Source organism: Papaver somniferum, chromosome 3 (genome assembly GCF_003573695.1).
Source record: "Papaver somniferum cultivar HN1 chromosome 3, ASM357369v1, whole genome shotgun sequence".
Taxonomy (NCBI): domain Eukaryota; kingdom Viridiplantae; phylum Streptophyta; class Magnoliopsida; order Ranunculales; family Papaveraceae; genus Papaver; species Papaver somniferum.
Window position 1 is genome coordinate 117150928 of NC_039360.1, and position 17767 is coordinate 117168694.

The following is a 17767-nucleotide window of genomic DNA, read 5'->3' on the forward strand; positions in this document are numbered from 1 at the left end:
ATATATAACCTTCTCAAGTTCGCAGACTAGGTTCGCGGACTTAAGACACCAGATAGAGTTTACAAACTTCAGTAGAAATTCTCGGGTTCGAGAACTACGCTGTTTCGCGAACTTGGCTCACGCAAGTAGTTTGTCAACTCCAGGAGAAATTCTCGGGTTTGAGAACTTCGGCAGTTCGCGGACTGAGTTCGCGGACTTGGAACTTTCCATACTTCTGGTTCTCTTGATCAACAAAGTTCGAAAACTTCGGTTCAAGGAATCCATTGGTTATGTAATCTAAACTCTCATTCCAATCATTGAAACATTCTTAGAGGACGTTATATAGTTTTTATACTATTTCTTGTCAAAGAAATTGTCAATGTGATTGAAACATTCATTACTTTCGTCACTAGGTAAAGATAAACTTGGTCGAAGCGAAAAGCTTACCAACAAATATTTCGAGATATAGATAGGCGAGGTATACTCGGCTCGAAATACCAAATGTGTATGATCTAGTCTATATATATAGCATACGATTTTTGTCTCAAAGAGTAGGAGATAGAATAGATAGACTTTTGAGTGACAGATAAGTTCAAGCCTCCACATACTTTTTTGTCGAGAAGTTCCACCGGTTGCTTGAGTAGATCTTCTACTTGTATGATGAATCGCCATGAAGTCCTTGAGATCAACTACACTTACTATCCTAGTCTGAGACTTAGCTATAAGAGACTAGTAATCAAGACTTATATTTTTGATCACTAACATTGACAAACATGCTTGAGATAGCAACGCATGCGAGTTTGACCGAGCAGTGCTCTAACACTTTCAATTCAGGGTTTGCTTAAAATCAAAGCCAAGATAACTTAGTAACAAAGCATTCAATATTCACCGTTGGATGAACTCCTGATTTAAGATTCCAGCTAAGTCTGCTTTAGATGGTATAGCTTGTTACAATCAATCAATCTCCACCGCTTGATGGTATTTGCTTGTTACACACAAATGAAATTACCTTCATTTAGATATGGGTAACCTTACCTAAGTTGGCTCAATAACAGTTAACCGAAGTTAGCCATACGAACACTTTTGTCTTAACCACATTCATCTAACACTTCTAGATCAAATATGATGATCAATCAATCATGAAAGATAATCAAATGAATCTAATTATTTTTCAAATAGATTTGTTCAATTGTTCACTATCTCATAGAAATATATATGAACAAACTGAAACAAAATCGGATTGATTCATAATTGTACAAAGTATTTATACAAGAATCAATTCATGAACATTAAGCCAAGGTTTGCAAAAATTGCATTCCTTAATTCATAAATGTTTTAGTTCATGAGTATGAACTTAACCGATTTTAGAACTTAACCACTGTGTTCGCAAACCAGGTATGCAAACAACGGCTCCGGACCTTGGCATTGTCCAGCCGTTCGCAAACCAGGTATGCAAACAGTTGTCCCGGACCTAACTCAGGTGAAACCGTTCGCATACTAGGTACACAAACAAGGCTCCCGGACCTTTACAGGTAAAACCGTTCACATACTAGGTACACAAACAAGGTTCCCATACCTGAATTATAACAATACAGTTCGCATACTAGGTATGCGTACCGTGTTGTATCCAGACATGGTTAATTGTTCTAAACTCTCATTTCAATCATTGAAACATCCTTAAAAGACGACAATGGTTGTTCACACAAACCATTAGCTTCAAGTAGTTTTCAAGTGATCGAATGATCAATACGAAACTTTCCAAGTCGACATCAAATGATTATCTCATCAAATAATTGTCTCACACAAATCATGTAAGATGTTTCAAGGCAATTTTCACATGATCATGTTTTGACTTAGTATTTAGTTTCCAACAAATAAATTTGTCTCCAACTAAACTCGTCAAAAATCTTCTAACACATATTTCGAGAAATAGATAAGCGAGATAAACTCAGCTCGAAATATCAGATGTGTACAATGTAAAAGTCTATATAGCTATACGACTTAGTCTCAATAGAGGATAGAATAGAATAGACTTCTGAGTGATAGATAAGTTTTGGTCTCCACATATATTTTGTTGATGAAGTTCCTCTCCTCAGTAGATCTTCGTCTTCAATCGATGAACGTAGCGAAGTCTAAACCTCAACTACACATTCTATCCTAATTCGAGACATAGCTATAAGTAGACTAAAAATCAAGTATATAGTTTTGATCAACTAAACTTGGCAAACAAGCTTGAGATAGCAACGCTTGCGAGTTCGACCGAGCAGTGCTCTAACAATATCCCCCTATGCCAATTTTAGTGACAAAACTATCAATACATATGGATTAAAAAATAAATAAACTTTGTAGCTTCTCATCCATCATGCTTGATTTCTTTGGCTCTTCAACATTCCTTGAATTCTTCACTACTCCAAGTACTCCATCGATTCTGAACATGTTCAACTCAGCATCATTATTGTTGAAAATCCGTAGCCATAATAATAAGAAAACAGATGTTCTCAATCATTGTTATACCATGTCATAGTATTATCACACAACATCAAAGTCCAATTGCATCACAACTTTGACAATAATACTACGATGATATGTATCACTCCCCCTTAGTCAATACTTCATCTCACAATGAAAACCACTCCCCCTTACATAATGATATGTAAACCATATGTATGTAGTTTGAATTACTAAATAATTCTCCCCCTTTTTGTCAATATAAATTGGCAAAGGTACGAAAACCACGGGATCATAATGAAATTTTCAAAGAGATAATTCACGACCAAAAGAGAACATATCAGCTTGTTTCGATGATTTCACATAGTCGAAACTTAGTGTATTCATCAAGAAGTTTATTAAGATATAAGATAACTCCTACAATATTCCACAACTGCACTCCCCACAAAGATATGGCAATTAAGCACATCAATTAAGAACTCTCTCCCATTTTATGTCATTCCCGAAATAACAACAAGAGCGACCTTACTTTTACAAAACAAGAAGAATTTCTTTGGACATTAACAAACTACATGGATTTGTATCCGGTAAACTCGAATAAATTAACCACAAGAAGACCTTATTGATTAATTTAATCGGAAATGCTCATGTTTGTACCATCAATAAAATTGATAGAGTCCGCTAATCAAGCCCGTTAATCAAGCCCGTGAAGGAAGATTCCAGAATTTTCCAGAAGTCTTGTTCCCCAAGTTGCTTGCACATGAAGTTTACATCAGAATTAGGATTACATAACTAAATAAATATATGTATCATAAACCCTTTGGGGATATGGAATCCTAGGTTAGATAACCACAATTATTGTAAACCTCATATCAATACAATACCTCCCTATGGGATTCCTCCGTGGATGTAGGCATCACTTGCCGAACCACGTTAAATCTTTGTCTCCTATATTTCTAGCTCCTAATTCTACATAATCATCATCAAATCATCGTGTTTAGTACCTAAAAGTAATTTTGGGTACAAACATTGGCGCCGACTAAGGGGATTCGACTGATACGATCGTGTTTTTCCGTTGAGAAAGGTGCGGCAACAACCTCAAAATTCGTGCACGAATTTCCATCCAAATATCAGCAAAAAAAAACAAATATATATGGGTTCACAGCGGAACCGTTATGAAGGAGTTACGAAAGCGTAACAGTCATAACTGTTGCAGAAAGCGTAACCAAAGCATTTCTCTTGTACAATCACATAGGTCCAGCCTCTGGTACAGCTCCAGATCCAACCAATTGTATCTGTCAGATCTACGAAATATGGACGGTTAGATCTGTCCAGCCAGCGATCCAGCCCTTGGTTCATAGAACCGGTTCAACAAGATCCAACTAATCAGCAGGCGACACGTGTGAATGGTCCAACCTGGTTTAGATCGTTCGGGTCCAACCAATAGCCACATCAGCGACAACTCATCATCAACTGCTACCATTCAGCTCCCGCCACGTTAGCGGAGAAAGCCACATCAGCCATATGTGCCTAGTCAGCAAACTTGTTTCGTATGATGTTGCCATGTCAGCAACGTTATCCCAGTCAGCAGTGACACGTCAGTCTTTTGATTAAGTCAACAACTTTCGTCCAGTCATCAATCCCATGTCAGCATCGACTGCCACATCAACAATCCGCCAGTTTCTGGAACGGACCAATTGGGAGACTGCCACTTCAGCACCCCTATGTCCAGTTAGCAATGCCACGTCAGCTCTTATCTGCCATGTCAACAAACTGTGCACGGTCAGCACTGCCACGTATGCAACAACTCGCGCGCTTAGTTCAAATCTTGTTTCGTCAATAACTTCTTCGCTTTAAGGCCGAATTGAGTGATTTTTGGCTCGTTAGAATCGTCTTTCAATTCCCTACAGCATGGAAGCAAATATTCCAGTGTTCGAGAAACTTTTATATGCACTTGGGGCAGCAACATGATCGAGTTCGAGGTTCGTGGATAGCGACATGATCGAGTTCGAGGATCGTGGATAGCGATATGATCGAGTTCGAGATGAGGATTACTTAGACCCTTCAATATTTAGCCTTGCATCACATCGCAAGCACCTAAAGCCTCACCTTGCACGTGAGCACTTAAGTCTTGCTTTCGCAAGCATAAAATCTCATCTTGCACGCGAGTATGAAAGACTTGCACCTTGGCAAGCACAAAGTCTCGTCTCAACCACGAGCCTAACGCCCGATGTTGTTCCAAAATCGAACCACGAGCCCAATGCCTGATATTGGTCCAAAGACTCGTACTCAACACAAGCAAGAGCCAGCCTGCCCAAGCAGCGAGCGCTTCAACCTTGTTACGTTGCGAGCAAAAAGCCTTGCCCCAGTCGCAAGCATACTACATTCCACTAAAGAATCCTCTAGCTCTCGAGCATCAAGTCCACCACGTGGCAAAAAGTCTCGCTAGCACATGAACAAATCTTATTGCAGGTTATCACAGTTGGGGGCGTCATTGTAATATCTCTGCTCACGCTTGGGGGCGACTTACGTCATCAACGGTCGACGCGAAGGAAAAACAAACTTCTTAACCCCCAACAAGTTGGAGGTTAAGAGGGGGCGATGTTTGTACCATCGATAAAATTGATAGAGCCCGCTAATGAAGCCCAAGTTTCCAGAAGTCTTGTTGCCAGAAGTTGCTTGCACATGAAGTTTATATCAGAATTAGGGTTACATAACTATATAAATATATGTATCCTAAACTCTAAGGGATATGGAATCCTAGGTTAGCTAACCACAATTATTGTAAACCTCATATCAATACAATACCTCCTCTATGGGATTCCTCCGTGGATGTAGGCATCACTAGCCGAACCACGTTAAAACTTTGTCTCCTTTATTTCTAGCCCATTGATGAGTCGGATAACCGACTTTGTTTTACCGCAAGTGCACGGTGTCGAAATTGTACACAGTAGCAAATGCAGTTCATTCCCACAAATAGTGTTCTAAATTACTTCTAACTAATACAATCAATTAACTAATCAAAATCAATATTCAGAGAATTGTGGATCGTCAACTAAGATTACGAAACTATAATTAAAGATGTAACCAGGATGTGAAGGTTTTAAGGATTCAGGAATCCGTTGTAGGCTTGGTTCATTTGTGTTATCTTACCAAGGTCTCGGATTTACTCATGTATAGTGACAAACCTAGCAACTCATACATGGAAAATATAGTATTTCAGATTCATAGACAAGAATTCACAAAAAGATATATTTTTTCTCAGCCTAAAGTAGAACTTCTAACCACTAGGTATACATGGCATACAAAGTGAGAGAATGCTCATAAGGAAATTATTATCAAGGTCCAATGAGTTCTTCTAACAACCTAACAATGTACTATACATGGCATAGAACATGAAAAAGTATAATTAGAAGATAAAACATTGATAGAGAGACAAAACTTTAGCATTAAGTTCAATTGGTAGAAACCCTTGCTTGAAAACACAAACAAATCAACCTACAATTTCATCCTTGCACCCTAAGGATGGTTTAGCAAATCATGGCTTTCTCAAAAGCCATAGAAAAATATAAAGGAAATAATAAACTCATTGGAAAAACAAGTAGAAATGCTCAAACCCTATTTTCTTCCCTGTAGACCGCGTCCCTTTTTTGAGTCTGTGCAGTGAGTATTTATAGCCATCTGAATCCCCCCTTCAAGACAGCAAGCAGCACCTTCAAAGCCCAGACCAATACTGACATCAATTTCTAAATCCAACTCTGGCCACTACCCATTCTCTTCCTGTCCGTCTAAACACTGGCCACTAACCATCACCAACTGCTACTGCATCAGCCACAGCTAACACTCCATTTCTCCCTGGCAACAACTTAACCATCTCCTTGTTGTTTCCCATCTGACACTACCACCAATTCAGCAGCAGAAAAACTCCAAACTATTTCAGTCTTGAAACTTCATCAACGTCTTCACGATTTCATCTTCTTTTACATCTGAAACATCCCCATGCTAACTGAATACGATCATCACCAGCTTCAATCGACTCCATCCAACAACTTGTATATTCAGCTGTCTCGGATCACTTTTCTTCTCCATGTTGCTGTGCATATTTTGGGGTCAAGAACCTCCAACTTCAGTCCACCTACACACAGCTACAGCACCAGCTATCCATTTCAAAACTCATGCAATCATCAAAGCCATCACAGCTTCGACCAAGCTTTTGCTGCCAATCCATTCTTCTCGAACTCAGGTCACGGCACCACTACTTTCGAACATCCCAGCAAACCCATAATTCCATCGCTGCTGTTTCAGTTCTCGTCCACAACTTTACATGGCTACCAATTGAATTGTCCATCAGAAAAAACCCATTACTGTCATCATAACTGTTGCCGTTCCGACCATCAAAACCCCCAAAATTCAGACCTAAATCACATCTCAAATCAAGCCAATTTCTTCTCAATCGAGTACCACAAGATGCAATTTCGATCCAAACTTGGATTGCATACAAAACCCCTCAATTCCTTCTTCATTTCCATCTCAAATTTCAGATCAGACTTACATTACAGACCACCAAACACCCAATTATTCTCGCTGTCAGTTCCCATTCAGTTCTTGTTGTTGTAAAATCGAACCGAATGTGAACCCAATTAATCTCCATCTTTCTTATCATTTCCCAGACTCCATTGTTGTTTGTTTACTTCTCAATTGAAACCAAATTCCCAGTACAAATCTGCCGAGATTTAGTCCATATGAAAACTAGAAATCCCCAATTCCATCCCTTAAAGTCTCCATCTCGTTGGCAGCAGCATCTTGAAGTAGAAATGAAAATCAGATCCTCTTTTCTCTTGATTAAAAACGAGCACCACCTGATTAGAGAAATGAAACTCTCTTTTGTTTTAGTAAAGCAGAGAGGCACTGAAGAGGTTGTAAGAATGTTGCCCTAATAGTAGAGTAGGCCACGTCTACTGTTTCTCTTGGCTTGCTCTGTAGCCGTGAAATGTTGCCCTAATAGTAGAGTAGGCCACGTCTACTGTTTCTCTTGGCTTGCTCTGTAGCCGTGAAATGGCAAGTGGTGCGGCAAAATGAATTGGTGACTTGCCAGTCCACTATCTCATTAACATTAAGCGCAGGCTCCTCTGGTGTCATGAGTCACAAATTCCAATATAGCTTCTAATTAAGCCAATTATCTTCTGGGCGAACGGAATTGATTGTATTTCCGGTAAAAGCTCTAAAATATAATTATTAGAACGGAATTGATTGTATTTCCGGTAAAAGCTCTAAAATATAATTATTAGAGAATTATCGAGACCTAACTAGTGTAAATGTGGATATAAAAGGGTCGCACTTGCGTGCTTAACACTAACTCTACATAATCATCATCAAATATCGTGCTTAGTGCCTAAAAGTAATTTTGGGTACAAACAACTCAACATAAGAAAACTTACGGATTCATACAGTACTTTCACATAAAAGTGGATCAGGGAAAGATCAATACTGCAGAATTTTCAAAAGTTCATTTTATCTTATTTCAATATTTACATAAAGACATAATAGACTTAACTTTTGAGCATATGAGATAATTATAGTTCATGGACGTAAACACAACATATCCCATAAAATATTTTTGCAATATATAAACCAACAAAGATTAATACTGCAATATCATCTTCCAAATAACTTAAAATTTAAATAAATAAATCTAAAAACATCGCAAGATGAAAATCGTTGAAATAGCTATGTGGAATCACAACAATTACTATTCCAAACCCTAGTTATCCTTCTTAAAACATAAGAATAAATTTTCATAGGAAGTTTCCTAGACATTAAGATTCTTGAAAAATTCTTTATCGTCCCCAAACTCCTCGTCGTCAACAGACATAGGAACATAAGGTTCATGAAGAAAGAAGTCAATTCCAACAAACCTTCTTGACTAATGCCGAACCAAGGCCTTCTGAATTTTAAGAGATCTTAGAACAATAGCTTTTATTTGCTGCATCTTCATCCTTGTTTCTTTCAACTCTTCAAGAACACCAGAAAACTTTTGAAGATTTGAGGTGTTAGCCCTTGGTTTCTTCATATTCTTTCTTTTTCTCTTTAAAGTTGTAGAGGAATGGGATTTATCTTTTTCCTTCATGATTGATGACTTAACAATCATATTAACATCTTTTCCATCATAAGATATGATGTTTAGAGTCTCCATATGGATATGGGTTTGTGACAAAAACACAAGACAATAGCTCCACAGGCAGTCTTTTGATGAAAAGAGTTTTAGAGGAGGAAAAAGGAATGTAGGGTTACGGAACCTATACACAGAGTAAGTAGGGTTCACGTTCGATCAACATACACAGCCCTAAGAAAGGTAGAAATGTCGATTTTAACCCCTATTTCTTAACCAAAAGAAAAAAAGACTCTTTTCAATACCATTTGAGGACATGAAAAGAACAAAACTTTATACATAATTCAAAATTCAAAGGAAGACAACCTATAATATTTTATGACTTTATAACCCGACAGTGCACAAATCTTGTCTCTTTTTGACATTCGGGCACATGAGACAAGATGCACCTTTAACACAATCAGATTGTGTTGGGGTGAACAATAATCTTCTCACCACAAGGTTAATGTACGGAAATTTTAATACCCCCTTTTGTAGATCGTTTAGACCTAGTTCTTTTCTGTAAAGATCTAACTTTTTCTTTAGAAATCAACTTCTTAAGGGGTGAGTTAAATTTACATACCTCAGATGGATCCGATTTCAGAACAAGTTAGAGTTTGTTTGCTAATCGATTTGCTCTCCATTGCAGTTTATTGACATATCTTACTTTGTGTTTGTACTTGAAACAATTAGAGAGTTCATGACCCTTGACAGTACAATAAGAACATGTCAATGTGGAGGATGGTTCAGGCACCATAGCCGAACATGCTGCTAAACAGATTGAAGTACCTGAAACATGTGAGATAGAATTTTCAGTAGATAAAGTAAAATCCATTATATCCTCCAAAGTGGTCGAAGAAGTTTCTCCAGGAAGAATATCAAGATTGATGTAGGTATTGCTACAATTATCAAAATTAATATCTTCGCCAAGGAGTGCTACACCTGATTTTTCATGAACATTAAGCAATGGTTTGCAAAGATTGCATTCCTTAATTCATAAATGTTTTCATTCATGAGTATGAGAATCATACTTAACCGATTTTAGAACTTAACCACTGTGTTCGCAAACCAGGTATGCAAACAGCTATCTCGGACCTAACTTAGGTGAAACTGTTCGCATACTAGGTACGCAAACAAGGTTCCCAGACCTTTACAGGTAAAACTGTTCGCATACTAGGTACGCAAAAAAGGTTCTCGGGCCTGAATTATAACAATACAGTTCGCATACTAGGTATGCATTCCGTGTTGTATCCAGACATGGTTAATTGTTCTAAACTCTCATTTCAATAATTGAAACATCCTTAAAAGACGACAATGGTTGTCTCACACAAACCATTGGCTTCAAGTAATTTTAAAGTGATCGAATGATCAATACGAAACTTTCCAAGTCGACATCAAATGATTCTCTCATACAAATCATGTAAGATGTTTCAAGGCAATTTTCACATGATCATCTTTTGACTTAATATTTAGTTTCCAACAAATAAATTTGTCTCCAACTAAACTCTTCAATAATAATGATGAACATAGTCAAAACAAAAAGATTCGAACACATATTTCGAGAAATAGATAAATGAGATAAACTCGGCTCGAAATATCAAATGTGTATAATGTAAAAGTCTATATAGCTATACGACTTAGTCTCATTAGAAGATAGAATAGAATAGACTTCTGAGTGATAGATAAGTTTTAGTTTCCACATACCTTTTGTTGTTGAAGTTCCTCCAATATCTTCTCAGCAGATCTTCATCTTCAATCGATGAACGTAGTGAAGTCTAAAGCTCAATTACACATCCTAATCAGAGACATTGCTATAAGTAAATTAGAAATCAAGTATATAGTTTTGATCAAATAAACTTGACAAACAAGCTTGAGATAGCAACGCTTGCGAGTTCGACCGAGCAGTGCTGTAACAATGATTATTCAACTGGCTTAGAGACTTTCAAATAACCCTGATCAGCTCTGGGTCCAAATTTTATATCATAGTACTTTCCTAAAACTAATTCTCTTTTCTATTCTAGAATATCTTCTGGATCTGGAGTAGTATTAAGAAAGGTTCATCTATAGTTAGGTTTAATTATGAATGGAAGATTAACCATGGCTCTCAGGTGAGCAGTTGGTCAGATTTTTGGCTTCCCAATCAAGATACTGAACTTAAACCTATCCTTGTAGATAATAACCTTTCTCAAATTGTTGATCAATTAACTGATGGTTAAGGAAAATGGAATGGTAGTATAGTTGATAAGTATATTCACCCTTCTATGTATGATAAAGTTAAATGTACACTCTGAACATTGATAGGCCTAAGGCCAAGCACTATGGTGCCCTATTTCCCTACCCTATCCCTCAAATGTAGGGAAAAAACTCAAAACCCAACTACTATGGTCTCCCATATCCCTACTTGAGTAGGGACATCCCTTCCCTACTTGGAAAAGTGGATCAGATCTGATCCGCCTTGTAGGGAAGGGAAATCATATGAAAACTCAGTTTCCATGTAAAAAACCCCTTTACGGAAACTCAGTAACCGTTTGGCAGTTGATACGGCTACTGAGTTTCCGTAGCCTTTTACACAGAAACTGAGTTTCCGTTTCCGTAAATTTATTTGTTTGAGCTTTTTTCTGTTACACCTCTCTCACACCTGATCCTAACCATCCATCATTCATAACGGCTCTATCTTCTCCACCGTCGGATCCCAACGGTCATTTTTTCAAAATCCTCTATAAACACAACTCTAATTGTCTATTCAAATCACCCCAAATTAATTGATTTCTTATTTCTCTTCTTCTTACTATACTTCTTTGATTTTTATCTTTATCTTCTACTACTCAAGTTCTTATATTTTAGTTTGATTCAAAATGGTTAATAATTTTATGCAACATGAAGAGATTGATCTTACCGCTGCATTTATTTACGTGAGTTGTGATGAAATTATGGGTGCGCACAAAAAACGGCTTTATTTTGGATATGTATTCACCAAGTTTTTGTAGAACGCAACGGGAATCCTAATTGAAGAGATTGGGGTTCCTTTAAAACAAACATGAGAGCAATCAAAAAAGATGTCGGAGAATTCGTGCCATTCTTAACGATGTATATCGGAAAACTAAGAGCGGTGCGTCACACGAAGATTTGGTAAGTTCTATTAATTTGTTAAGTTTTTCCATATACTTGGTGATAGTAATAATGAACTAAATTTTTCTTACATAATATTTCAGACACGAGATGTTCGGGAGCAATTTCAGGAACAAACCGGACAACCATTCAAGTATGATGCATGTTATGAAATGTTCAGAGAAAAGGTCCCTAGATTTAATTATGAACTCACTGTTGCCCAAAATAGTGAGTTGTTTAATAATCATCGTAACTTTGTATCGGGTGAAGATGGTACAGAAGTTCTGGATAATAGAGAGACTCGTTGGAATTAGAAGTATAATGCCCGTCCTATAGGAACGAAAAAAGCCAAAATGCAAGCTAGACAGAAGAAAGATCGCAAGCAAGGTATATTTAGAGAAGGTGATGAAGGAACATCTTCAGTTAAGATGGAAAAAGATAATATCTATCAACATAGTGCACATATTTTGGAGTATCTTAAGGAAACACGATCAAGGAAGGAAGAATGAGAGTGGAACAAGAATCTCAATACCAAACAATTTGACCCTCTACTCAACAACCGAGTTATCAAATGGAAGAACAACTCAATTTGCAAAAGCTCCAACAACAGACTTATCAAATGCATCAACAACAAATGCAATTAGATCAAGATAATGCAATAATGTCTATGGACCTTAGTAGGTTTGCTCCCAACGAAAAAAAATATTATCGACGCATGCAAAAGGTTATGTTGAAGAGGATGAATATAATCAGCGTTGAAGATTCGGAAGATGATGATGTAATCCATCTCTAATTGTTTTATCTTCTATTGAGTTTAGTTTTTTAATTTCTAGTCTGGGTTTAAATTAAAAGTGTTGTCCTAAATTTCTAGTTAGTTGGTAACTTAATTAAAAAGGTGTTGTCTAAAATAATTTAGTTGTTGTTTGAATTAATGAAAGGTTTGCATTTCGAGTAACCAGCGGTTCAATTTTCAAATTAATATTTTTAAATAATAGAGCCATTGCATTTTTTTTGTCTATATAAAGACTTTGTATTCATTATCTACAAAACACAAAACCAATCCTACTTATATTTCTTCCTTTCTTTTAAAATCCTAACCATGCCTCCACCGTACACAATAAACAAGGATACCGATTTGATACGTAGTCTTTGCAGAGTTATGATGATTCGCTAAACAACCTTAGTAGAAACTGAGGATCGTTTTTGGTCACATGTATGGAGGATGTTCTTATTGCGTTTAAACGGTAATAATAATAGTAGAATGTATCTGAGTTTTATGTGGACGAGCACGTGCAATTATAAACAATTGCAAGACATTCTGTAGGTGTTTACCAAATAACAATAACGACGGAGAGGCTGCGATGAATGAATTTATCCAAATAAGAGGGTATCCATTCATCCATTTCGAGTCTAATGAAATGTTTGGTATTGAAATCGCTGCAGTTAGTACGATTCGATATTTGTTATACTAAAGTTTTATCGCATGTGTTGTGTTGTGGTTTAATGTAGTAGCAATTTTATAATTAATAATTTTTTTAATTCAACTAATGTTCATTAATAACTTAAAATAGAAATTACAACTGATGATTCGATTAAAGCATGTAATGCCCTGCCCAATCATCTTAACATCGTGGACGATAGGTCTGAACACATTACATGTTATAATTTTTCCTGGTGCGAGATTCAACGATCAATTCCGCTTCGAAATGATAAAACGGCTCTCCTCTACAAGTTGTATATGCATCTTGTGCAGCGAACTTGTCCCCTCTGTGTCTAGCGAGAAACTTATTGTACTTGAGGCATAAATTTCTAACATGAATCGTCCTTGAACAAACGTGGTCTGGTTCATAATCATAGCGTGGTTGCTTGGACTCATCGCATGTCTATTTAGCGAAAGGACCCCAACCAACTTGAGTCCAAAATATACTCTCATGTTGTTAATCTTAGAGAAGATCCTTCACAATGTAATAATCTCTAACCCATTTGGTCTCTTCCTCAACATCCTTTAACCTTTTCCTAAGTTGGAATTGTTCTTGACCTCGTTTCTTTGCCATGAGTTTCTCTTCATATTGTGTCGCGGCCGATGACGAAGCTAGGGTTTCTGTTGTGGTTTTTTATTTGCTTAACACTTCATTCATTACATTAATATATATAGTAGGTGATGAAGACGTAGTTGCATTTGTAGTTTCTTGTCCGCTTCTTTTGTATATCTCTTCTTTCATTGCAGCAATTGATTTGGTTGTTTCGATTGTATTTTTTAAGAATCTTTTCGATTGAATTGGTGGTTGATGATGGACTTGCCATTGAATAGTTGTTTAACTTAGATTTTTACCTTATAGGTTTCTGTTGTACACAACCTTGGGTTATCTTCCTTATATAGGGAAAAATCCAACCTCTATGTTGCACTAAACGACTATTTTTCTTAGAATTCATGCGCAACGGCTATATTTCTTAATTAGAACTCGTGCCCAACGGCTATATTTCTTAGAAATCTTGCCCAACAGCTATATTTCTTAGAAGTCGCGCCCAACGGCTATATATTTTTTTTTATATAAGAATAGACTAATGGAAAACATTTTTCTCACCAACAACAAACTCAAATCATTCTCAAATATAAAGCTCAATCATGTATTCTAACAGCTCGGGTACAAATGGAAAACAAATAGTATGTGTGGAAGCAAAAGAGGTTTGTCCATGTTGTTTCATGGATAACCATAGTCTGCTTCAATGTCATGGCTATATACAAAATGTCCACAACGAGGTTGCACCGGCACTAGGAAGGTAAATGAGTCCATATCGGAGAAGATAAGGTATTTGGAATATGAGTATGCTAAATGTCCGAGAGAAGCACAATGCTTGGAGGATGCAATGAAAGATGCAATGAAACAAGAAAAAGTTGACGAACTCTGCAAGAATTTCAAACTAAAAGGAAATGTGGAGTTTGAATGCACCAAGGGAATTCCATGTCAAACTCAGGGTTGTAATTTCTTTATGGAAATGCACCGGTCTAGTGCAAAGAAAACATATGGAAAACGTTACTGGAAATGCCCTGAATGTCAGACGGTGGAATGGGCTGAATAGGTGTTGTTATGTTATAGCTTAATCAAGAGTTTGAATATGAATTGATGTAATGTGCATTTTAATAATTAGTAGGAGTTTAAATTTGATGAACATGATGTAATGTGATTTTAAAATAATTGATAATACTTATTTTCATATTCGTATGATTCACGATTACATTGAGCACGTGCGCAACAAGCATTTAAACCAATAGGAGACCCTATTGGACGAGTTATGTCTCGTGAGGGTTTACAGAGAGATATACCCACAAAACCTATCATTATTTAAATTGTTTACTCTTCATCTGAATCTTCAGCTGATGAATCTTCAAAGGGGGATGGGTTGTACTCTGGGAAGTTTTTTTTGAACATCACATAGCAGTTAAAAAATCTAAAAAAATTTCCCTTATTTTTTTCGTAACTCTCCAAAGCCGCTTCCTCCTACAACAAAAGAAAACAATATCAATTTACAACTAAATATTCAACAATTCAGTACACTACACATACTTGGTAGGTAGGTAAGTTTCTTACGATTTCCGAAGGTAATGGAGCCCTTAATAGGTATAAGGTTCTTTGTATATATACATATTATTTCACGTCATAAGTGATAATCTCTAATCTTGTTTTCAGAGACTTAGTCGTTCGTTCATTCAGATTCCCGGTATGTATAGTAAACCTTTGTAACATCTTCTCCCAAATGCTTGTGTTATTTGGTTGTTCATCTTCTTCTTCATTCTCTAGATTAACATCGACCAATAAACTAACAATCAATCCGTCATCCGTCGGATTATGACCCACCATAATTAAGAAAGAAAAGTGTTGTTTAGTAAATAATAATTTGGACAAAAGAAGAGTTTATTTTTGTAGATGGAGAAGAGAGTTGGCCGAACTAATATGTTCATTGGTAAACCATATGTGATCTATTTATACATGGTCATTATACATATCCATATACTCTACAAAGAGATTTCACGGATAAGTATACATATCAATATATTGTACAAAGAGATTTCACTGATAAGTATACATATCCATATACTGTACAAAGAGATTTCACGGATAAGTTTTCATATCCATATATTGTACAAAGAGATTTCACGGATAATTATACATATCTATATACTGTACAAAGAGATTTAAATGATTTCACTTGTAATCATAATTGTAAACCACATGGCCATCAAATAAAAACGTATTCATTGTCATACATAATTAAAGCCCAAAAATAATTTAAAGTCCCTCTTACATATGCATGTATCATTCGAACTTTTAAACACAACAATAAAAGGGTTATCATGCATCATATGACTCAACATCATCATCATCATACAAATCCTCACCATCGTATGCAGCCTCCTCGTCATCATCCTCAACATCGTCATCATCGTCCTCGTCCTCATCATCGCAATCATCCTCATCGTCTTCTCCATCATGTTCATATTCGTCTTCTACATGTTTGTCTCCATAAACATGTTCAGTTGCATGTTCAAAGTTACCTGGGATTTGATCATTGTAATCTCCATAATAATCAAATGCACCATCCTCGTTTTGACCAGGAACAACTTCTTCTTCTAAATCTGTCTCATCATAATCTCCATCTGATGATGGAAGTACCACGTATTCCATATTTGTACCCTCCAAACTAGAAAAGTACGCTTCCTGGCCTCCTCTACCAGGACGTGCAGCAATGTGCTTGACAAGATCCGTTCTTAGTTGTAGGTGCATTTCTAGGTTTTTCAGAGTTGACATAAATCGAACGGGAACAACTCTGCCCCAATCCGTATCCCGACGTTCATGCTCAATAATCATGTTGTGTAAAATAAGACAACATTTCATAATTAGGTTCAAGTCAGATTGTTTCCAATACTTACACGGTGATCCGACAATTCTGAATTTACCTTGGAGCACTCCAAAAGCACGCTCGACATCCTTTCTTTTAGCCATTTGATACTTGTTGAATATCACATACTCGTGAATGTCCAATGTCTAACTGAAAGCTTGTACAATTGTAGTCAACTTTGGATAGATACCATCGGCTAAGAAATAACCCATATTGTATTGGTGACCATTGATGACATAATTGCATGAAGGTGCTACACCCTTTAGCATGTTATCAAAAATGGGTGAGTGTGCAAACACATTCAAATCGTTGTTTGATCCAGGCATTCCAAAAAAACCATGCCAAAACCACAAATCGTATGATGCCACCGCCTCTAATACCATACTACTATGTTTCTCTTTACCCCGGTAAGTTCCTTTACAAGCTATCGGACAATTCTTCCATGGCTTGCATACAATCAACACTACCAATCATTCCAAGAAAACCTCGTTCTGCATTCTCAGCTAGCAACCTTTGTACATCTTCAGGAGTGGGTTCATGTAAATATCTTTCTCCAAAAGTCATGCAGATGGTGTGGAAAAATCTTTTTAGATAATAGTATATTGTAATGGCACCCATACGAGTGTAATCATCGACACTATCAGCTGTCGTACTTTTGCATAAACGTTTCATCACGACAACTAATTTCATATGCGAAAAATGCCCCATAGTACCGGTTGTATCCGGATGTTGTTGCCATTCTGGATCCACTTCAAGCAATTTTCCTAACAATTTCTCGAATAATTATTCCCTCATGCCTAGACGTTGTTTGAAGTGTCTTGAGGTATAACCAGTTCCATGTGTAAAATAATCATTCATCATTTTTGCATAAACATTAGCAAAGCTTTCTCTTCTTCATCACTAGAAGTATCCAAATAGATTCCATATTTAACTCTCACATAGGCATGCGTTTGACTCATTATGTACCTTTGCAAACAAAAAACATAGTATCAATTTGTCTATACAATACACACATACAAGTCAATCAATGTTATACATCGAAAAAATAGTAGTTTACAAACATTTCATTCAACATAAATCAACACACACAACAAGTAATAATCATGGATTTTTCACTAAATCTATGTTTTAATTATATTATTGAATAGCATACTACATACCTAACCAACCTAATATCAACAATTT

The 17767-nt window shown here is 36.6% G+C and overlaps 1 protein-coding gene across 1 annotated transcript; it reads right to left on the bottom strand.

Moving 5' to 3' along the window:
* Window positions 1-16035: 16035 nt before the first annotated feature.
* Window positions 16036-16686, bottom strand: LOC113359889 (acidic leucine-rich nuclear phosphoprotein 32 family member B-like). The gene has a single exon (XM_026603458.1). The coding sequence runs from the start codon at window positions 16684-16686 to the stop codon at window positions 16036-16038; it is 651 nt and encodes a 216-aa protein (XP_026459243.1).
* Between the last annotated feature and the right edge of the window lie 1081 nt (window positions 16687-17767).

Coding starts and splice junctions, on each gene's coding strand:
- LOC113359889 (XM_026603458.1), bottom strand. CDS start 16,686: ATGGCTAAAAGAAAGGATGTCGAGCGTGCTTTTGGAGTGCTCCAAGGT.